Source organism: Fundulus heteroclitus, chromosome 24 (genome assembly GCF_011125445.2).
Source record: "Fundulus heteroclitus isolate FHET01 chromosome 24, MU-UCD_Fhet_4.1, whole genome shotgun sequence".
Classification (NCBI taxonomy): Eukaryota; Metazoa; Chordata; class Actinopteri; order Cyprinodontiformes; family Fundulidae; genus Fundulus; species Fundulus heteroclitus.
In genome coordinates, this window is record NC_046384.1 from 17610885 (window position 1) to 17634658 (window position 23774).

At 40.2% G+C, this 23774-nt stretch overlaps 1 protein-coding gene across 2 annotated transcripts in view; it reads left to right on the forward strand.

Annotated features, from left to right (window-relative positions):
* LOC105932543 (gamma-aminobutyric acid receptor subunit gamma-3) overlaps window positions 1-23774 on the forward strand; it is a 146207-nt gene that overhangs the window by 25009 nt on the left and 97424 nt on the right. For both annotated transcript variants that reach the window (XM_012871763.3, XM_036127961.1), the window contains one exon: window positions 20863-20930. In XM_012871763.3, coding sequence (XP_012727217.2) covers window positions 20863-20930 — 68 coding nt within the window. The remainder of the gene's footprint in view (window positions 1-20862; window positions 20931-23774) is intronic.

The following is a 23774-nucleotide window of genomic DNA, read 5'->3' on the forward strand; positions in this document are numbered from 1 at the left end:
GGCTTTAACTCATCTCCGAGAGATTTTCAGGGCCGCCTTTCATTCCTTCAATGTTCGTGTTAATGAGAAACCACACAGGAATGGCCAGGTAATCATGTGGAGCTTTAGAGTGGTGGACTGATACCACACCGCAGTGCATTAGGGTGGTAATAGGACTTAGCTGGGCTTGGATCATGTCTGACACATTCCCCATCCCTGTGAGCTCTAACCATTAAATCGATTTCCATCTGTGAATTCTGCGTCCGCTCCCCTCCGGCAGAAGCACGGCTGGTTAGCCGGGGATTTGCAAGGTGTGGATGAACTTTGAAGATGTGAAAAGAGATAAGATGCAGGTCTTGTACCTGTGTGGTATTTCTTGTTGAGCCTGTTTTTTTTTTTTCTTTTTTTTTCTTTTTCAGTTGCACTGGAGAACATTTGAGATGAAGAAGTTTGCTGAATCAGACGTGTGTGTGTGTGTGTGTGTGTGGGGGGGGGGGGGGGGTTGTTTCCGGTGAAAATATTCCTGAAGTGTGCCTCCATTGAAGATTTTTCTTTTTTCTTTTTTTTTTTTTACTGCCTCCCAAAAAAGTAAACAACTCAACAATGTGCTGCAAGTATGAAAACATGATCGTGGCATTGGAAAATACATCTTTGACAAAAACTGTCAGAATTTGTTCCACAAAGCAGCTGAATCAAACATACTGAAAGTTTTCAAAGGACTAAGCTAGATCAAACAAACTGAGAAAAAAAACCAAAAAAACATTTTATTCGAAATAGTGGATGGCAATGACCAAAAGTTCAGGTGGAGACACACAGTTTGTGCTTTATTAGTAGTTTCAGGTGCACTGAAGGACAGATTTCAGAGGCTTTTGTTTGGCAGAAATACTAGTAAGTACTAGCAATTACATTTCACAAATGTTGTTTTTTTTTATGGCTGGAAGATGTTCTAACAAGTTAAAAGTACTCGAAGGGCTGAAAAATATAATAAAACTGAATTTTCTGAATACTTTTTTTTTCTCAATGTTGAATTAAACAAAGCAGTCAGATATTTTTTGTTAGAAAGGGATTTGTAAGTTATTGTAGAGCCGAAACTTAAAAAGGGTTTTGCACACGTGACTTTTATAGAAGATGGTCGGTTTGTAAATTCTTTTGGGACTGATTTAGAAAAATCTTTCTATTCTCAGCAATAGGAACAGGATTTTAGTCAGTCGTTCTTTGAAAACGCACTCTGTATATAGCCAAGTGAATTTATTAAAAATCTTTTTGTTGTACACATTTATAAGTTTTGATCTTCTCTGTAATAATTTTGCAATAGTTGAAAACCATAAGTCTACATCAACCACTTGTGCCGGTACGCCAAATCACTACTTGATTGCTGTGTGGGGGGCGGCTGCACAAAATCAGTCCAGGGGCCACACTTTGGACAACCCTGTTGACACAGCTTTACCTGAGTTTATAAGATTTTACTGACAATTTAGTGCTAGGACAAAGGGCGTGAGGAATTTATTTAGGTTGTAAATCTGCTTGTAAAGTAATCCAAAAATCTAAATAGTCACCAAAACAAAGTTAAGTTTCTAAAACACTGCGTTTGTGTCACTAAAATATTTTAATCTGGCTGTGCAAGTTTATCTCGATAAAATAAAGCTAAACTGTTTAACCAATTCTTCACACTGGATCTCAGAAAGCCTAAACTCCATGACTGACCTTCCCGCGTCCTCTTAGACCTCGGTACCGCCAGGAGAAGCAGTTCAGCTGACCTGAGAGGGCGAGTAGGTGTGAAGAAGCTCAGATGGGTATGGCGGGGAAAGGTCATTCAAAGACTTAAAAACAAAAATAATATTAAAATGAACTCAAATGTACTGGGAGCCAATGGAGTGAGGCCAGAATAGGGGTAATATGCTCTGTGGTTGGAGAAGCTGTTAAAAGAAGAGCAGCGTTTTGTACCAGCTCTAGACGAGAAAGCAAAGATGGATTCACTCCAACATCAGAGTCCGTTACACTAATCCAGGTGGGATGGTATACAAGCATGGATTACCGTTTCAAGCAGTTGTCTTGACAGAATTGCTTTAAGTGATTAAAAACTTCATCTAACAGCTGCTCTGATCTAATTTTAAATCACTGTCTAACTTAAAACCCAAATCAGTGACACTTGGTTTAAAATATGCCATCCGGAGTCCCAAATCAACAGTACTGGGGTCACAGGAGTGACTAGGTCCGAACAGTATTACCTCAGTTCTCTTTATTTTTAAAGTTTACAGCGCTAGCCAAGCTGTAATGTCCTCCAGACTGTCCAGCAGGGCCTTCGCCGAGAAGCCGTCACCCTGCTCCAGGGGCAGATAGAGCTGACAATCGTCAGCATAGAAATGGAAAGGAATTCCATATCTCCTAAGGATGGATCCTAAAATCAATAAGTATAAAGAAAAGAGTAGAGGTCCTAAAAGTGAGCCCTGTGGGACTCCACATGATAAAGGTGCACAAGATGATTTAGTGATTTGAAATGCTGACAGAGAAAGATCGATTGGCTAGGTAGGATCTAAACCAGTCCAGAGATGTGTGTTTGAATTCCCACTAAATTATTTAGACATGATATTGTGGTCAACAGTGTCGAAGGCAGCAGTTGGGTCAAGCAGTACAAAGACTGTAAGGGTACCAGAATCACATGCCAACAAGATATCATTAACAACTCTTAAAGCTGATTCTGTACTATGACAAGCTTTGAAACCAGACTCAAAGGTTTCAAGAATGCCATTTTCATCCAGGAAAGATTGTAATTGACAGAAAAGGCTGCAGAGCAAGTGGCCGAGACAGAAGGGTCAGAGTCAGGAGGGAAGATCAGAGCGCTTGTGGCAACAACCTTCTCAATAAAGCACTTTAAAAATCATTACACAAATCAGCCGATGCTTCTAAGTAAAAAAAAATAAATAAAAAAATTGCTGTTCACACAGAGGACATTGACCATCAAAAGCTTGACTTGCTATCTAATCAACATAATCTTCTTTTATTATTTATTACCTACACCTAAGTAGCAACTTGCTTCTTGTGTGCTTATATGCTATATAAGCACACAAGCTATCCAAATGTTCTGCTTTGGAAAAAAGAAGTGGAAATAAAACAGTTTTGTTTTTCTCGTCCGATTAATCCTAAAAATAATCCGATTTAATCAATGTTTAAAATGAACGCTAGTTTCAGCCCTAGATTTGACGGTTCTAGCCCATTTCCTGGATACACACGTACGGGATTTGCTCTTGAAGCAAAGACTCCAGCTGCCGTCCACGTTTTAGGAAACCTTCTCCAAATTCTTCAATTGGCTTTGACTTCACAAAACTCTGAGGCATGTGTGCCGTATTTTTGGACACTTTTTCCTTCCACTTAGCTTTCCACAAAAATTCACATGAATGTTGGCTCTCCATATGGCTGTGTATACGTGTAAACAGATAACTTGGGTAATAAGTACTAAACTTAATTAATACGGCAACATTTAGTTGCAGGTCACAGCTCGCAGTGTTTTTATTTCCGAGAACCGTCAGATCATAGCGGGTAGGATAAGTTCTTAGAAGTAAACCAATCTTATGAAAAATATTTTCCCCCGTGGATGTCAAAAATCAATTCGCTTCTCAGTGTGATTTCTTTAACCCTAAGCTCATCAGCTACAATCGCAGATTATCACTTCGCTCTGGTCCGGCACAGATAAGCTCGGCTCTGTCCGCTTTCATGGCGTTTTACACCATCAGTCCAAAGTGATGATAAAAGTGCGATCAGCTCAAACCAGGTCCGAGGAACGGAGTCGCAGCAGACGCAGAGTGGACATTTACTTGTCTAGTTTACAAAACACAACTCTATGCCAGCATCGACAAATATGTCACAGTTGTGTGTCAAAGCCTAAGCTTATTTACTATTCAGTATAAGCGGGGCGCTGTTAAAATGGTTGAGCAGGTAATGGCTTACCTGCGGTGCATGACTCATTTAGTGTAGCACTTCTGTCCACGGAGTAGTTTCTCCATGAAGAGTAGGAGTCAGAACTTATCTTAAAACACCAGCTTCAAAAATGGCAAAGTGGTGCAACGCTAATGGCATTTTTGAACTATTGCACATCTTCCATATTGGCACCAAATGATTTTTGCAAAGAAATAAATGATTATTTTTCATTCTCAAATTTGGTTCCAAACATGGCTTCAGTTTAGAATAACTTTTCTTACTCTGTTTTTTTTTTTTTTAAAGTAATCTCCTCACTGATGCAGTCAGTGAATTAGATTTACTATAGCTGACATTGTGGGTGAACTAGGAGATTTGAGTGCGGACACTCAAACAGGTGTTGTAACAAAGTGTTAGTTGAAGGTTGTGCACTGCAAAAACGGAACTTTAAAATAAGTAAAATGTTCTTAAAGTTAGTGTATTTATCCTTGATTTGGGCAGTTAAATAAGATTTTCTGCCAATGGAATGAGTTTTTTGACCCCTAAAATAAGATAATTAGACATCCTGCACTTGAAATAAGATGATGGAGATGAGTTGTTCCTATTTTAAGTGCAAAAATCTTATTCCATTGGCAAATAGTCTTTTTTACCTGCTCAAATCAACGACAAATACACTTATTTTAAGTTAATTTTACTTATTTCCAGTTCTGTCTTTGCAGTGTGCAAAGTGGCAACCGGATCATTGCAGCTCTTTATTCGATTGCCACCATCCTAGCAATGGTTTGTCTGGAATGTCCATGCACTTTTCTGACTAAGCAGAGAAAATGGGTTTCATTTTTTTTTTTTTTAGCTTAAACAGGAAACTTTATAGTGCTTTCTGCAGCCACATTTGGCACAACATCCCTCCACTGTAATCCCTCCCCTGACTGTAAACGAATCAATAATGGCTATTTTTTACGATCCAGGTTTGTATTCCAAAACAAGTCTCAGGAACACTACACGCAACGCATTTCCCATCGTCGCTTCAATTAACTTCTGGAAATGTGGGCACTTTTAAGGAGACTTGAGTTAACGTCACGCAGCGAGAGTTACGGGAATTGTCTGTGCGTCTGTCTCATGCTGGGAACACATGTCAGCAGGTGGCGGGGCTTCTTCTGAAGGTCTGAAAAAGCGGAAATGTTCGTCCCCCCCCCACCCCGCTCTGGCTTGTTTAGGATCAGGCGGCCTCCATTGTTGCGACTGCATCAGGAGAGCAGAGTAATGCATTATTCATTGTTTACCTGATGGACACAAAGTCTAATTAAATCTGCACAGCGTCGTCCCCCCCCCCCGCTGTGACAGGAGTCTCATTTTTTTTGAAAAAGGGGAGAAAAAAAAAACAAACATTTTGCCCCCACTTTTGCTTTGTTGTGTGAAGTGACATAAATGTGTCACATTAACGCCCAACAAAGACTCAACCGCTATGGCAGTGGAATCGAATCCTCCGCTTCCATGTCGCCGGATTGCAGCACAGATCTAAGCCAAATTAAAATAAATCCAAGTAATTTTATTCTTGTGGTTGTGAGAGGTTGTAAACCGAGGCAGAAAGGGAAAATGGATTATTCCCCTAATGCTTATGGAAATAGACCAGAGAGAAGTCATGGAAACGGATTGTGCAACAAGCATGGCCCAAGCCTGCAGTTATTGCCTGGTGTCAATTCATAAATAGCGAGACCCCCCCCCCCCCTTTACATGGTTACTTATTAAACCTCCAAAGGAGCAGAAACATCCCAGAACTATTACACTGGTTCGGTGAGGTGAACACATTCTGCCAGAGTAGAACAGCGTGTCCTCATTCATTCCCCCACGCACTTACACGCACAAAGCGCTGTGTACAAACCTACACCGCTGATCAATATGTCTGTTGGGGGAAGTCTTTTCAGTAAGATTCAAATGGCCCTCTTTTTTTTTGTTATTTGTGTGTTCACACAAGGAATATGAGCTTTTACCGGCACCCGACGTCGTCTTTTATCTCCTCTCGGTAAAATGAGTGACGGTTTCTCTGTCACACGTTTTTTGTAGCCGGTGCTCATAAAACGCAGCCTCGAGGGTCAACGCAGCAAAGAGCTTCTCTCTTATATTCAATTCGTCTGGTTATTGAGGGACAAAATGCGTCAATAAAACAGTTATTCAAATGCCGTCGTGTACATCTTTCACCGGGGCTGTCGTGTATATAAGCGGAGAGACGGGCAGAAGCAAAGTGTGCGGCAGGCAGGTGCTCAAGCAAAAAAAAAAGGGCCACTCATCAACAAGTGTGCTCATAAAATAAAAGACGGACTATATTTATTTTAATTTTTTTTAACACAATCTATACCCGTCTAGTCAAATAAGCTAACTCAAATGATCAAATTGAGTAAATTAATGAATAAAAGGCAAAAACAGAACGGAAAATCACATTTTTTTTTTTTTTTTTAACATCAAAATATTCTGGCTTAAACTTATCAAACCTCCACTCTGAATAAATGAAATAAGAACAAGGCTTCCAGTGTGCTCTGTTAAGTACAACTATTCACTAAAGAGGTGAGGCTCTCGACTGAGGGGAAGGAAGTAGGATTGAAGTAGCTACTTCACCGCAGCTTCCCCCGTGGTGCCATCTCTTGGCAGATTTTTATGACCTCATTGCTAATGCTAACAAAGGACCTATTAATATGCTAATAAAGTCAAATAGACAGCTAAGTAACATTCTCCAATTCATGATTTTTGTATGCTGCTCCATATCATGGAGCATTACAGGGTTACCCCCAGAAAATGGGCTAGGATGCAGCTCTGCGTAGGGACGCAGCCCATTAACCCGGTACCGAAGCGCCAAGTCAAGCTAATGACAGCTAGCGTTAGCTTATTTTGTCCCAGACAGGAACTTAACTGACCATTTTATGGTGCTCTCAAACATTGATGCATTTAAAGTAAACAACGGGAAATTATGCATTATTTTTCTATTTTATGTATGTGTGTGTGTGTGTGTGTGTGTGTGTTCTAGCAAAGCCATTTCTCAGCTGCTGAAGTATAAATGCTGGCATGAAAAGGACTCATTAACTTCCTTACCCAAAACAGTTTTTGGCCAGGAAGCTTTAATTATAGAATATTATTTTCTAGTTACAGTTAATTATTATTATTATTAGAGCTACATGATTTTCTCCTGCTAAATGTTTGTGGTCACAATTTGTTTTTGTTTTTTCCCCCTTTTAGCATTCACATGAAGGATATAATAAAGTTTTTAAACGGAATATAACCAGTGAGCTGGTCTAATTTGTAAAACGGTGAAACAGTCTTTGTCGGCTGTAGCAGGTTGGCATGGCGCTCAGCATTACACGAGGTAGGGCTGGACGAAATAGGAAAAACGCATATCAATAAAATAAAAGTCGTATTGATCTACATTGATAATCAACAATTTCAAAACACATATTTAAAGTGCAGCCCTGCCCATTTTTTGCTGTTGCTTAGCGACCTATTTTTAGATGCAGAACACACAAAGTGACTTTAATCTCAACCCTTTATTCAACCAACTTTTTAGTAAAACTGCAAGTTTAAAAAAACAAAAAAACAAAAAAAAAAAAAAACACGTGCTCTCTGAACTCTCATAAGGGGGCGGGGCTTGATTCCGGGATTTGTCTTTGCTATTGGTTTGGAGGATGTAATGACTAACATGGCTAGAATGCAAAAGGAAGGAAAACTTTTTATTGATCATCGATTTATTTTTATTTATATATATATATATATATATATATATATATATATATATATATATATATATATATATATATATATATATATATATATATATATATCTATATATATATATATATATATATATATATATAAAAATTTTGTTTTTTACGGTTATTATCCATCCTTGTATCAATGGTTCATGCTGGTTGGGGGCGATAAAGGTGTGGAGGATATTTTCTTGGTGCACTTTAAGCCCCATGGCACCAATTCAGCATTGTTTTTAAATGTCACAGGCCTGCTGAAGATGGTAGCTGAATATATGCATTGATTTTTAATCTGCAATAACGTTTCCATAAGTCATACCACCCCAGCACTGTATTTTACTTAAAATCTGTTGGGTCTTTAGAAGTAAAAAAAAAAAAGAAAAAAATAAATCCTGAAAATGATCTTTTCCAGAGCTACTGCTGAACCTCAAGTGTCGGCCGAATTGAATGGAGTCAAATAATGGAGTGAAGTGTCGCCGTCCTGCCTGTATATGAAGGAAAGCGGTATCCACAGTAGTCCGTGATTGCATGTAATGTCTCTCTGAGCGCCGCAGATGGCTGGCTGGAGCTCATCCCTGAAGTGAGGGGCTTCAGAGATGTTACAGATGTGGGTCGGCCAGCGTTTGGAAAGAATTTTTAGCCCCGGCTTCATCCTGGCTGGTACAGCCAGATGGCTGCTGTTCATCACACGCACACGCCGCTTTATTTATTTAAACATTTCTTGGAGGCAGATAAAGCCCCAAATGGTTAAGTCCCAATGAGATGAAGTAAATGGATCACATCCGCCAGTAAATTAACTTAAAAATGCCAATGTTGTGGGGAAGCAAAGGGAATCTATTCAGAAAAAAAAGTGCCTATTCAACTTTAGATCTTGGCTCATATTTGTTGGCCTTACTTTTTCCTCCTGTATCATAGTAACCCAGATGGCTGCTGTCTGTTTCCATGGTTACAGTGTGGGGAGCTTGGCTGGAAGAGGCGGCATAATGATGCACATGTGCCAACATGTGAACAGGCCGCAGCCAAGAAGTGTATCTAAGTTTTATCTGTCTTCCGTTTCGAGTCACAATTACAAAAAAAAAAGGAGTTGATTGATGTTTCTGAGTGTTACCTTCAGTGATATGATCACACACTGACGCCAGACTCCTTTCTGTCTTGAGGAGGGAAACTAAAACCCCTGCAGCTTTGAGCAGTTTCCAAAGTGCATGCCAAATTGGTTTAATTACTTCATCTCAGCCTTAATATTGCAAAAAAAATTACGCCTTTGTCCTTTTCTGCCATTAATTGATTTTAGCTACACATTTATGTCATTCATAACTGTAATTTTTTTTTTTGGTGTTTCTTTTAAAAAGGTAAACTTTTTTTGAATGCCCTTTTGTTTTTATAACGTTTTTGTCCGTACGTAATGAAGCACTAGGTGGAGTGAGAAATAATGCAGGATGTACAGAAAAGTTTCTTCCCAAGTGACCCTGCAGAAGTCACCTAGATTTTTCAGAACGCTCCACATCTAGAGCTGCTATTTTTGTCCTGAATAACGACACAAAGGCAAAACAATATTACAGCATTTTTTTATTATTTTTTTTTTTTTTGCAACATTACCATTTCTTCCAAGATTAGAAAATAACAGCAACAGGCTTGGATGAACTGCAAAGTTGGCCAACAACACAGTTGAGCTAATGAGCGATGTCAAAAAGGAGTTCAGGGACCCCACAAAGGGGCCTCCATGGACAAATTGTGACATAACCACTGAGGAGCTGATTTCCATTCCTGCCATCTGTTTTCATTCATTCCAAATTAGCTGCTTAGTTTTACCTACTGATGACTGCCAGCTTCAGAGGAGGGGTATATAAAGCCTTGCAAAAGTTTCCACACCCCTTGAACTCACATGTTTCATTACTACCATGTTCTGCTTGAGCTTACAGCTGCATGTGTCTTTGCAAATTTAGACTTTGGTCATTTCACAAAGACCGACCAAAGCAATCAGACTGGATGTGGGAATATCTGAACAAGTCTTGCCACAGATTCTTTTTTGTTTTGGACCCATGTCTGGACTTTGACTAGGCGGTGTAATTGTCTCAATGATTCCATTGCAGTTCTGCCTGTGCGTTGGCGGCCTTTTTCCTGCCCAGTTTTGACTCAAAAGCAGCCTGCAACAGTTTTTTTTGACAGAATTATGTTGTTTTTAAGTGCCATCAAATCAGACCAACTTCACTATTCTTGCTTAAGTCTCATAACAGCATGATGCTGCTACAACTAAGACTGCGCTATATCAGGGACACATTTAATTGCAATATGATTGCCGAAAATTAAAATATCGACGACAGTTACTGACAAAGTTCTTGCTGCTTTTTTTTTTATTTTATTTTTTTACATCAGCTAAGAGCATTAAAGGCAATTGCTGCTCATAAAAATCTATACAAAGATTAATATTGATGTTTTCAAGAACGATTCTATATCGATATTCTGGCTTTCAATATCAACATACCTCCCAACCCCTAGGGGGCGTTATTATAGAACGCAAGGAAGTGCAAGTGAGGTTTGTGATACGTTAAATACATTGAACCAAATGCACTTTATTATTCTGTTAATATATCAGTGTTAAATAGATTGAACATAAATATAATATTTGGCTGGTTTTGTTGATTGGATGACTTTGGGCATTAATTTGAAAATAGTATCGATACTGGAGTCAAATCAAATCAAGCTGAGCTATATTGAATCGTAGTGTATCTGTCTGCAGATAGACATGTTGTATGTGACACATGCTGATCGTCTTTTAAAATCTCACCTTGTTGCTTGGCTTGGTTACTTAAATTATAAGTGTCGGAACACATTTCACAGCATTGGGTCAGTGAAACCCACCCTCACTCTATTGGGACAACAGATCCGGTCGACAGTTCCCATCCCATTTCCAGTCAATCTGACCTCCTTCAGTCTGGGACGGTCTTTAGAGCCCATCTGGCCAAAAGATTGTTCAGAAAGTATCTTATCCAAAATGATATTAGTGTTAATTCACTGAAGTAAATTGGCCAAACTTGTATAATAAACTTGTCTATACCAGTAATTTGATTAAATTTAGTCTACATTTTCTTAATTTCTTCATTTTTTTTTAAATCAATTTGGTTTGGATACCCCCAGGAAATGAAATCGTTTTTTAGACCTGTTTCTATTTACGCGAGTTTATCACACAATTCTGATCACTGGTCTCGGTTTTCTTTTGTTTTCTCTGATTTGTGTTTAATCATCAATCTGCCACACGAAGACCAAAATTCAAACTTCCCAATCTTGCCCAGATTCTTCTTCGTTTACCAAATCCCGATTGGTTGCTGTGACACCAGGGCCAATAAAAGGGCAAGTGAAATGACGCGGGCCTTCAGCTTTGAAGCGCAGCAAACACCAGAGTCCCACAGAAGTCTACGCTTCGGCAGGCGCAATCGTCTTTGTCAGAATGCTTTCCGATGGCATCACCAGCAGCAAACGGCTTCAAGACGCTGTTCTATAGATGCCGTTTACTAAACACACAGCAACAAACTATTTTCCGGCAGATTTACTTTCAAGCAGCCGCTGAGGGCACGAGGCTTCGCCCTCAGAGGTGGCTCAGACAGTCCGCCGAGGCCTTCGTATTCCCAGCGCCGATCTCGAAAACAGAACATATGGGACGTGAACGCTCAGCTGGGATAGGTGCATCTGCATGTACACATGAGCTGGACCTGACAACGCGTAATGCATTCGTCATGCCAGCCGGGCCAAGCAGGCACGGAGGGCCTTTCTTCCTCATCGAGCCCGACGAAGTAATTTGATGATACAGATGGGAGCTGTCAGGCTTTTTCAGGAAAAACAGAGGAGCACTGGAACACACAGAGGATGACAAAGAAACCATATGCCCTCTGTGGATCGGTTTCTCTATTAAGAGTGTAAAATTGAGGTTAATAGGAAGATGTTTAGGTGGATGTCTCATTGTCTGCACGTATAGGAAGGAGGCGGATTTCTTTTGAAGGCCGTTCTCGCATCTCGGGCTGCGAAAGGAGCTGTTAGATGAAGAAAATAATTGCTATAATTGTGATGAAACATGAATCTGCCTGAGCCAAACTGACCTGCCTTTTTTTTTTTTTTTCCCCAACAACTAAACGTCACTTTTAAAAGGGGGAGAAAGAAAATAAGCGGCGATCGGATGCCGGGAGCCCTGGATTGGGGTGATTCCGTCTTGCACAGTCATAGAAATCTATCACGCAGATCCGTAAAGCACATCTTCTGGGGATAAACACTGCCGTCATCTGCACCGATAAGCCATTGTGGAGTATATTTAGGTTCATCCCCTTAAGGTTGTCCCAGTTTCCATATGTGCAAATGTGCTTTGCTGTAAAAGATCCGCTTTGCAGCACACGTTTCCAGTCCGGTGGTGTTTTCAGATGCATTCGCCCCGATTTCTAAGGTTAGTGGGTCTCATAGGAGAGACGCTGGCTCTCTTTAATCCCCAGGTTTTCTCCGAGCTGTATGCTACACTCCCAAATCTATGAACGGTGCTTATCTCCCGGTTTCTGGGCTGGCAGCGTGTCCAGGGGTTCCCCGGCACATGTCTAAACACGTCCAGGTTGTCCAGCAGGAACAATAAATGCATTCCCTAAAATATTCCCACAATTTCTACGTTGTAATTATGCATTGTTCTAATTGCTTTTAGTGCCAGGTTTTTCCAAATGAACTTGGGCTTGTTGCCCAATAGTGGTGGGGACTGGACCCAATAAGTTTTGAGAAGCTGGTTTCCTACTGACCAAAATGAGCTGGTAGAAAGTATGACTTGGGGGGTCATATAATAAAAAGTCAATACAAGGGACAACATGGTGGATATGGATATATCTAAATTTTAATTAAAATGTCTCACAGTTTCAACATCTGTGTTCTCTTCAATCCATCGTCTGAAAAGGGAAAGACTATCAGACGGCAGCAAACGAACCAATACATGGTCGTGGATCTAAACTGACCGGCCAGGCAATGGGAGGATTAGTTGGGGAAGGTGCCAAGAGTTCCATGGTAACTCTGCAAATATTCAGAGCTCAGATGAGAGACTCTTGACTGAACTTGTCAAAAAGCAGAAGGTCCTCTAAGTTAGATAAGAACAAAATTGAAATGAAGAAAAAAAAAAAAACACTGCACATCATCCTGAACACCCCATACAGATAAAACACGGTGGTGGCAGCATCCGGCTGTGGGGGAATGATTTTCTATAACGGAGACGGGGAAGCTGATCAGAGTTGACGGGAAGATGGATGAAGCTAAAGGCAAGAAAGTTGTGAAAGAAACTCTGTGGGAGGCCTGTGACAGGGGGCAGAGGTCCACCTTCCAATTTGACTGATGGCTTTTGCAAATGAAGGTTAAAAAAGCAGAGTCGGCAGGTTTGGCCAGTGCTCAAAAAGCATTTGAGCAGTTTCTGCAGGGAAAACTGGTTCTGCAAACATTTGAGTCAGGAGAGCCAAATTCAGATTCATGCTATTTTAGGAAACATAAAAAGCCTTGTACTCTATTACAATATGAACAAAATGCATTGAAACTTTGGCTGTGACAAGACCAGATGTGGAAATGTGTGTGAAGCACTGAGCTATATTATACACTGGAGTGCTAATCACCGTCTGTTTGAACGAGTCGCTTTGAAGCCACCAGCCGCCATATTGGTACTCCCTATTTTCCCCCAGTAACTAGGGAATATGTGCGCTACAGCATCGACTAACGAGGATTTTCTCATGTTCAGGGGGGGCTTAAGACTTTTAAAATGTCAAATGCCATATAGTTTTGTTATGTTCAAAAAATCTCAAGTACTGAGAAAGTCATGTGCTGAAATATTTTGCATTTTATTCATATATATATATATATATATATATATATATATATATATATATATATATATATATATATATATATATATATATATATATATATATATATATATATATATATATATATAAAACGTAAAATATTTCAGCACTTAATTTCCTAATAGTTGATAGTGTTAGTACATCCACTGACTGTAGAATTACCTGTGAAACGTTTTTACACAGCCAGGAAACTGCTTGTTGTTGCAACCAAATCCTGTGGGATTCTGTGAGAGTAGGGAGTAGCAAGATGGCGGCCAGTGACTTCAGTTTTTCGGCAAAATCAGCACTCCAGTGTATTATATAGCTCAGTGGTGTGAAGGCTTATCAAGGCGGTAAATATGAGCAAATACCAGCCAGACTTTTAACCAAGCTTTGGTTAATAGACTTTGGTTGGGCTAATGTGGTGGTTTCTGTTTTGTCTATGTTTTGTGTAGTTGGTGTTTAATTATTATTATTCATCATTGGTAAATGGACCGAACTTGTATAGTGCTTTTCCAGTTATGCTGACCATCCAAAGCGCTGTACACTATAGCCACATACACCCAATCGCTCTCACTAACACGCACACATCCATACAGAGACGCAGCTCGGTAGGCAGTTGAGTAGATAATGATGAATTGAGGTTTTCTATGATAATGTTAATTATTTTTACGTTTATTTTTAAACTAAACTCCGAGTACTAAAGCATATACATTTGATCTTTTAGTGAAAAAGAGGGCTTGGGACCGGTTCTAAGAAATTGTGTAACTGAATTTATGAACATGAATACAATGTGACATCCCTCACCCTCGCATCACTGCAGTTGTGCTGTTACTCACATTTGTCGATGATAGTGTGATATTTTTTATTGTCTTTTATGCCACATTCCTATTAAGGCAGTAAGTGGGGAAGCTATTCCTTTTTGTTCATTTCGCATCTTTTTAAGTGATACATGTTTTTTTACAACTTGAAATAAAGAGCGTTTACTTTTCTACGTTGAATTCCAGATGCAGCTGTAGTAATAAGATGCTTTCCAGACCATCTCAGACACAGACCAGTGCTGTAACGGCGCATTGTCCTCCGGTTGCATTGTCCGGTCAGTGGAGCAGAACATTCAGCTGGAATCGAACCAACACCTCCCGGCAAGCCCTCACCGACAAACCCCCCCCCCCCCCCCCCCAGGGTGAAAGCGAGCTGATGTGCACATCCATTTCAGCTTCGCCAGTCATCACCTCACAGCAGAAATAAAATTACACAACTCTGGATGTTGGTGATCCAACGATTTTTTAAAAAAAATAAAAAAAATAAAAATCCTGAGGCTTCAATTACCAACACAGCGACTGAAATGACACCAATACAGGTTATTAATACATCATGCTGCTCATTCTGCGACATTCAATCTGCCATCTTGTTTGTGCTGAAGGCACTGCTACACATACGCTTGCATGCGCTCCGAGGACTGCAGCCTTAGAAGTTGTCTACAAACCAGAGGAAAAAAGGAGACGGTTATGCCTGAAGAGCTAAATTAATAGATAAGCTCGGGTGACAGTTTCACTTTTATTTTATTTATTTTTTTTGCCAGCCTGTGGGCCGATTGATTTTGTTAAAGAAACCTTAAGGCAAAACATTTCTATCAAACCTTCCCTGACCGCCACAATTAGAGGACAGTTTCATTCCAGATGTGCGACTGATAAATGATTAGATTGGAAATCTGTCGCTTACGACTGCGACGGCCAAATGCTCACCTCTTTCTCCCCAATTAGGTTCTCACAAATGTTGCTTTTTTTTTTTTTTTTTTTTTTTTTTTTTTTTTTTTTTTGGTGGACTGATGTGCGATATATTTGGTTTCAGCCCTGTCGATCATCACTTCCTGAGAGGTGTTGTGCACTCTGCTTCAAATTTGGGGAAACTGATCAAGTTTGTAGGTTGTGTTTTAAGGCATTTAGTCACGTAAACCTTTATGTAACAAAGTAAAGGCAGCTCTTTTTAATGCGTTTTTTTTTTCTTTCTCACAGAGTAATTGTACGGGATCCATGTTGAACATATTGAAAACATTTTGAATTGGTTAGATTTTAGCATCACAGAAACCTCGCAGTTTAATAGTGTATGCGTCTGTGGAATTGAAGGCGTACACTTTTGCAGCGTGCATCTTCAATTCACCCTTTTGCCATGGGGGTCACCCTCTCATTTTCTTCTCTCATCCTAATAATTGTCCGACCGTGTCGAGTTGAAAGTTCAACGCCTGAACACCCCCATGAGGTCACGTTGCCAGCTGAATTGAAATAGGAAAATGGGTTCAACTTTGCAAAAAAAAAAAAAAAAAAAAAAAGTGAGCCTCCTTAAGTGTTCAGCACGCTATTATTGGGGGCATTGCAGTGAAATCTGGGAAGCATGCGCTTAAATCTTGTAGCAGAGTTGCAAAGTGATGTAGTGTATGTGTAAGATGTCCGGGTTTTGATTGTCATGCGGCAAAATTATTTTGACTTGTCGGGAGGAATCTGATACGGCCTGCCATCTAATAGAGATGCTAAAGTACAAGGAGTGCAGAAAGGTTAATGCTGGAGCTCCATGTTGTGTATCATGGTATGCCATTCAAATGCTAAGCAGATACCAATTATATTATAGCTGGGCTATAATTGTTTTTTTTTAATCATTCCTTGTAGCATTCGCAAATTCTAGTACAGAACTAGAATTTCCATTACAGGTAACGTGTAAGAAGAAAGGCAGGCAGGATAAACAGCATCTTAGGACCCACCTCATATGTACAACAAAGTAAACTTAAATGCATGTTCTAGGGACTTTTGAAGGGGTCATAATTAAGGTTTCATGATGAGAAAATTGCTTATTATAGAAACAAATTGTTAATTCCTATAGATACAGATCCTGTAGGAATTCTTTGTTTCTATATAAGCTGAAGGCAGGCCAGTATGTATCGGGTAAAGAGAAGAGCTAAAAAAAAATAAAGATGCATGCATGGAGAATAATGCATGAATCATGATACATTTTTCATGGAAAGTTTGCTCTCCGTTCTAAGCCAAGTTCCCCCCACCCCCCCCCCCACCCCCAAGCATCTATGCATTCAGAAATGTCTGTCTGTCCAAACTCGCCTCGCTTTCTGCTGCACCTTCTTTTACATTTCTGCTTCAGAATAAACAAGGCCAATGCTCCTGCTGGGTAAATTTAGCCACGATCCTTGGTGCTGACTGGAAATGCTATTACCTGCCATGGTAACTCTGGAAGTGCTTCAGGAATCAGAGCGCAGCTCCTCTGATTTCAGAAGTGTAAATCTTTCTTCTCCGGGTGGATTGATGACTTTGCCTTCCTCCAAAAGGAAATAAACTGGTTTTATTAGCCAAGGTGACACTGAATGATGAAAAGCGTGGTTTTTAACTTGATTATTTATACTTCTGTTTTTTTTTGGTTGCGTACATGCCGCGGGATGGAAGGGAGTGATGGCTATACATCACAAAGCTTTGCAAAATTATTAATATGCCTAGAACCTTTCTATGTTCCAACCACAAACCTTAATGTATTTTATGATTTTATGCGACAGACCAACAGGAAGGCAAGTTTATTTATAAAGCCCTTTTCAGTAGCAAGACGATTCAAAGTGCTGAACGTGAACAAAAGAAAAGAGAGGAAAGAAAAGCATTAGAGACAGAGGGAAAACATTACAGAGGAGAGCACATTGCTTTGGAAGAGTAGCAGCAGGTCCGATACAGTATAAGACCAGTTGGACTACAAACTTCAACACTAACATTTAAAGGCAATTCTAAACAAATAGGATTTCAACCTTGATTTAAAGGAACTCAGGGTTTCAGGACTTTTAAAGTCTTCTGAGACTTTAAAAACTAAATGCTGCTTCTCCGTGTCTGGTTCTGGTTCTGCAGGGTAGGCTGGAGTCAGAAGACCTCAGTGGTCTGTATGGTTGATACACTGATAAAAAGTCTGTGATGTATTTAGGTGCTAAGCCATTCAGGGATTTATAGACTAACAGAAGTATTTTAAAGTCTATTCTCTGAGATACAGGGAGCCAGTGGAAGGACTTTAGAACTGGGGTGATGTGCTCTACTTTCTTAGTCTTAGTGAGGACGCGTGCAGCAGCGTTCTGGATCAGCTGCAGCTGTCTGATCCACTTTTTAGGCAGACCTGTGTAAACACCGTTGCAGTAATCAATTCGACTAAAAACTTGGGGATTAGTTTTTCCCGATCCTGCATTAGTCCTTTAATCCTGGAAATGTTCTTCAGGTGATAGAAGGCCGACCTTGTAATTGTGTTTAGATGCTTTTGAAGGTTCAGGTATGAGTCCATCGCTACACCCAGGTTTCGGGCTTGATCAGTGTTTTCTAGCCAAAGCAGCTGGAGCTGTGTGCTAACTTTTAATCGCTTGTCGATTTGGTCCAGAAAGATATTACTTCAGTTTTGTTTTTAGTTAACTGAAAATAATTTTGGCACATCCATGCATAGATTTCTTCTAAGCTATTACTTAGCACTTGAATGACACCTGGTGACATGGTGATGTAGAGCTGTGTGTCGTCTGCATATCTATGGTAACTTGTTTATGATCTGAGCTAAAGGGAGCATGTAGATATTGAATAGGAGGGGACCCAAAATGGACCCTTGGGGAACCCCACATGTGATTTCTGTGGTCTGATGTAAATTTAAGTAGGATTTAAACCAGTCAACCCAGTGTTCCAGGCACTATAACAGAATGGAGTAATCAACAACATTGACTGCTGCACTAAGGTTCGATAATGCCAATACTGTTGCTCTTCCACAGTCTGCATGTATATTTGTCAATGAACATTAAAGGAGCTATAAGTATTACTTACACCTTGTGGCTCAAATATGTGCAACAGCTTGCCAATCACAACAATCTAATATGCCGTTTTTAAATTGTGTAAAACACTGATGTTGTGTTCTGGTCCGCTTCTCTTACTGGCTTCCATGTTAGCAGGCTGCTGCTCTTGAGCCAACATAAAATACCAAATGCTGCGCTCTGTGTTGGAAAACCTGGGAAATCTCATAAGATTGGCTCAGGAAGTAAACCAGTGCTACACGCTGAACCGCAGCATTTCTGGAACGTACCTCTAGGTTAAAAAGGAGGAAAAACGTGACTAAGACATTGTTGATGGAGAGGACCGATTGTTTATAGGGAATATTACTTCAATCCCAGGTGAGACCTGAGAATAATCTAGGTTGATTTTACAGTAAATCTTACTTATACAGTTGTGTTCGAAATAATAGCAGTGCCTTTAGAAAAATGAGTAAATGTCAAAATTCTTCAAAGAAATTGTACTTTAATGAACACAGATACATTGGGGACACAGTACATTCTATTCCAAAGCAAAACAATTGCGCAAAGTCATAAAAACTTAAATAATAATAATAATATTTCAAATAAAGTAAGAAATGGCATGTTCAAAAGAATAGCAGTGTTGCCATCTTTCCTTGGAAACTCAAAAATGTACTGTACAAACAAAGAAATTCTTGATAAGTGAACCTAGCTGAGTATCCTAAACTAATATTTTGTTGCAAAACCACGGTTTCTGATGACTGCTTCACATCTGTGGTGCATGGAGTCAACCAACTTCTGGCATCGTTCCACAGGTATTGCAGCCCAGGATAATTGCACTGTATTCCACAATTCCTCAGCGTTTCTTGGTTTTGCCTCATGCACTGCACTTTTTATGTCAGCCCACAAGTTTTCAATGGGATTAAGGTCCGGGGATTGTGCTGGCCACTCCATCAGTTGAATCTTGTTCATCTGGAACCATGCTTTTGCTCGCTTGCTGGTGTGTTTGGGGTCATTATCCTGTTGAAAGGTCCACCTCAAAGGCATTTCCTCCTCAGCATATGGCAGCATGACCTCTTCCAGGATCCTGATGTACTGGAAACTGATCCATGATCCCTTGTATGCGGTGAATCGGACCAACACCATAGTATGAAAAACATCCCCATATCATGATGCTTGCACCACCATGCTTAATGGTCTTCAGTGAGTACTGTGGCTTGAATTCTGTGTTTGCAGGGCGTCTGACATACTGCCTGTGACCCTTAGACCCAAAAAGAACAATCTTGCTTTCATCTGTCCACAAGATATTATGCCATTTCTTTTCAGGCCAGTCAATGTGCTCTTTGGCAAATTGTAAACGCTTCTGCACGTCTTTTTCTCAGCAGTGGGACTTTGCGGGGGCTTCTTGCTGGAAGGTTAACCTCAGTAAGACGTCTTCTGATTGTCACAGTACTCACTGTCAACTGAAGGTCTTGCTTGATCCTCTTGGATCCCATCATTGGCTGAGTCTTCGCCAGTTTGGCTATTCTTCTGTCCATTCGAGGGGTTGTCTTTCTTTTTCTTCCTCGTTTTTCAGTTTTTTGCTCCCATTTCAGGGCATTTGAGATCATTTTAGCTGAACAGCCAATGATTTTCTGCACCTCTTTGTATGTTTTCCCTTCTTTAATCAATTTTTTTATTAGGAAACGCTCATCTTCAGAACAGTGTTTTGAACGACCCATTTTCCTTGTTTTTTCAGGACAAATGCACAGCCAGCATGCCAGTTGTCTTGATCCTTAAATACGGATCACCTGTTAACACCCTTTTTTCCCAGAATACCCTCCCTAATTGATGCCCTCTCTAATTGAACTCACCACTGCTATTTTTTTGAACACACCCTTTTCAGTTAATCATTCAATTTCACAGAATCCACAGTATGCATGGCTGTCCTGTTGGGTTTGTTGGTTTTCTATACCTTTATTTTACCCCCCAGAAACTTATCTGGGGTATAGAGTTTGAAATGTTAATAACACCAGTGATTTTCTTGCTGCTGTTGAGGCACTGCTATTATTTCGAACACAACTGTAGCTCCTTTGTAAAAAAAAAAAAGTAGAGCTTTGTGAAGCAGACGGAAAATGTTACAGGGTTATACCTAGCCGCCATGTCTAGGTAGTTTTACAGCTGCACTAAACTCTCTTCAGATGGATTAAATAGAGCTCTGTGAGGTGTTTAAAGCTGGGCTTACAGTTTATAACCTAACCCGGTTTGAAACGTCTCCACAACTTTATCGGAGGTCACAAATAACACCCTGTTGGTCTGTTACACAAAATACCAATAAGATTATTTTAAGTTTGTGGCTGTTTAGTGACTACAAACAGGCTTAAATCGGAGGCAGCCGGACTTTCGCGCGGTTCTTTCTGAAAACGTTTCGACACCCAGGTCCGGTTGCCTCCGATTTAAGTCTTTTTTGCCGTTGCGTTGACCCGGATAACTGAGAATTTACACCGGCGTAAATGTAAAAAAGGTTTCAGGACTCCTCTCTGTTTGTCAGGCACTGCACCATATGTTGACAGGGTTCTCATGTCCCCTCCGTTGTCTGTTGCAGAGAAGCCGACAGTCATCGACGTGGGCATATACGTCAACAGCATTGGGCCCGTGTCATCCATCGATATGGTGAGTCGGGTCGTATCCCTCTCCCTCACCACCACCTCCATCCTCATGGCCACAGGTTTGTCTGTAACCCGACACGAGAGCATCATCAAACACGAGCGCTGTCATTTCCCATCCTGCATTTGGAGGTCATCTGTGCCGCCACAGATGTTTTTGTCACGGCGCGAGCCAAGAAGGACAGGTGTGTGTGTGTGTGTGTGTGTTTTTTTTTTTTTTTTTTTTTTTTTTTTTTTTTTTTTTTTTTAACGTGTTTGGGTCTGCTTGATCAGCTAGAATCAAGCCAGAAAGACTAATAAAAATAAAAAGGAGCCAGTTTGCATCTTGCTGCGGATGAGCTCCTGTACCCTGTTTTTAGAACCGGTATCTTTTTAGATCATGAGAATAAAAAGGAAAAGTTTTGAAATGGGAGGGGGAATTTGTTTTGCATAAAGATTAAGGTGCTGGGTGAGAGGCTTAGGGGAAAAAAAAGGAAACGCTGAAAGTGAAAGCCTGATTTGCAGCAATAGGCAAATAGCTCCTTCTCAAAGCGTTAGCACTCTGTTCAACTGCCTCTCGTTGCTTAATATGCAAAAATCTGTTCAGCTGCTGTCAAAACATTAAAGTAAGATTTCTACTTTTCTCCAGATAACTCTTCCCCTGAACATAAGCGTATGGCTTTCCAGACATTAGCTTGGCTAGACACGAAGAATTAGCCAGATGTTGAGACTTTACTATCGTTAACACATTAAAAAAAAGGACATTAGATCTTTTTAACCTGTTGGCGCAGGCCCTCCATTAAATCATTAACCTCAGTTAAATATTAGATATTCACTTTTTAGAGTTGACGGCGGAATCCATTCAGATTTAATATTAAGGCTGATGTGCAACATCTTCAACATTTATTAAAAGATCTAAAGAAATGTGATTAGTCCCAAAAAAATATATTTTATTAATGGACATTTAAAAAAAGTCCAGCCTTGGATTGGACTGCTTCTTTTTTAGCTGGGGAGAAGAAAATTATGTCTCATTTGAAATGAGACATCATTTGGCACAATTATTGACACCTTTTAATGATTTCCATACAATAAATACTTTAAGCTTTTAAGATAAATCAGCAATTCATGACGTTGTGCTTTCCTGAAATATGAGACATTTTTAGGCATTCTACAACACTGAAAGGACAAGAGATGCCAATCAAAGACCTGGACCCTTGTTAAAACATGACCTGACTATGATTTACCTGCAAAGGCGCTGTTGGGTTTCGTCAGCACATTCAGGCCTGGTCAATGGCGGAGCCGCACGATCAAGATGTCACAAAAACAGAACTTGTGTGACAACATGAGGCAGGCTGCAATATTTCATAGAATGCAACACATCATACTCCTAAGGTAAAGGAATTAATTCACAGATTATGGTCTGGAAAGTGGGAAAGCGATTTCTAAAGCTTTGAGGCCCCAGCAAACCACAACGAGAGCCATCGTCCCCAAATGGAGAAAGGGTTGAACAGGAATGCAAAGAAAACATAAAACAGAGATTTGGAGTCGTCTAATGAAAAAAGTCAGATGCAATTCAGAAACTTCGGTGAGACCCTTAACAGGGCGTTCATGTTCAAAGCCCTCTAAGATTGCTAAATTAAAAATTGTGCTAAGAATTGGGCAAAACATCTTCACAGCAACTTAAAACGCTCATTGTTGCTTATCGCATACCTTTAATGGCACTTTTTGCTGCCAGTGGGGAGCAGGTCCAAGGGGCAGAGACTGTCTCAAAGTAGACCAGGTTGATTTGGGTAGCTAATATTGTTCTAATTTGAAACGTATCTTTCTTTACTTTTGTTATTTTTGATACTAGAATCAGTTGAACCTGAAACATAAGTGTGGAAAAGTCTTTTTTTTTTTATCTCTAACACCAATCCTGGTTTTCAGCACTCTGAACAAACTCATGACACGGTACCAAGAAGATCCCTCTCCGCTTGTCCAACATTGTGAAACGTTCTAGGAAAAGACTGTGGAGTCCGATAGGAAAACAGGTCTTACTAGCATTACCAGAAGTCTTTTTTTTTTTTTATAGCCAAAGACTTGAAAGTGGACTTCACATTTAAGTGTTCCAGCCAGACAAAGTTGTCCCTAATAATTAGTGCTTTAACATGCCATCATATTGCAGAGGGACATTTAGGCGTCCTCCCAAAGAGAATTCAATTTGAGAATGCGAAATGGTGGACTCGAACTCACAGTTCATTAACTTGATTTTCTAACCGGTGCTTTGAGGAGCCAGCCGGGCGCTCTGATAGACATTAAAATCTGCAGTCACTGAAGGTCCGTGTTTCTGGAACCCTTAAGATTACTGATCCGCTGCGGAAAACGGCCTCCATCCAACGCCTTCTTTTTCTTTTTCCTCGGCGGTCCCTCTTGACACGGTTTGCGCTGTCTGTGGTGGGAATAAGTGCAGCTGATTAATAAGGAGCCCAAGACTGAGGAGGCAGCAAACACAAGAGGAAACTTTGTCAGAAAAATCCTGCTTTGCTGCCTGATTCCAGCTGATACTAGAGAGGAAAAGCTTCATAACAGACACTGCACAACCGAGACGTCACTGCAGCTCTGCTGCAATAAACTACAGGACAGGTCGCCGCCTCTGCCTGCAACAAAAACCGTATGACTCCTCGTAGGAACTGCAATAACTTGTTTTACCTTTGGGTTTAATAAAATATCATGCAGTTCAATGAAGCTGTGTAGAATATTGCATTCTGTGAATGTGTCATTAGGAAATATTTATATTTGCTGCCATTTAAGCCTCCGTTGCCATAGGAGATATTAAGTTTTATTAAGTACAAGTTGGTTGCCTCTAGTTCAGGAAGAATCATCAAAAGGTGGC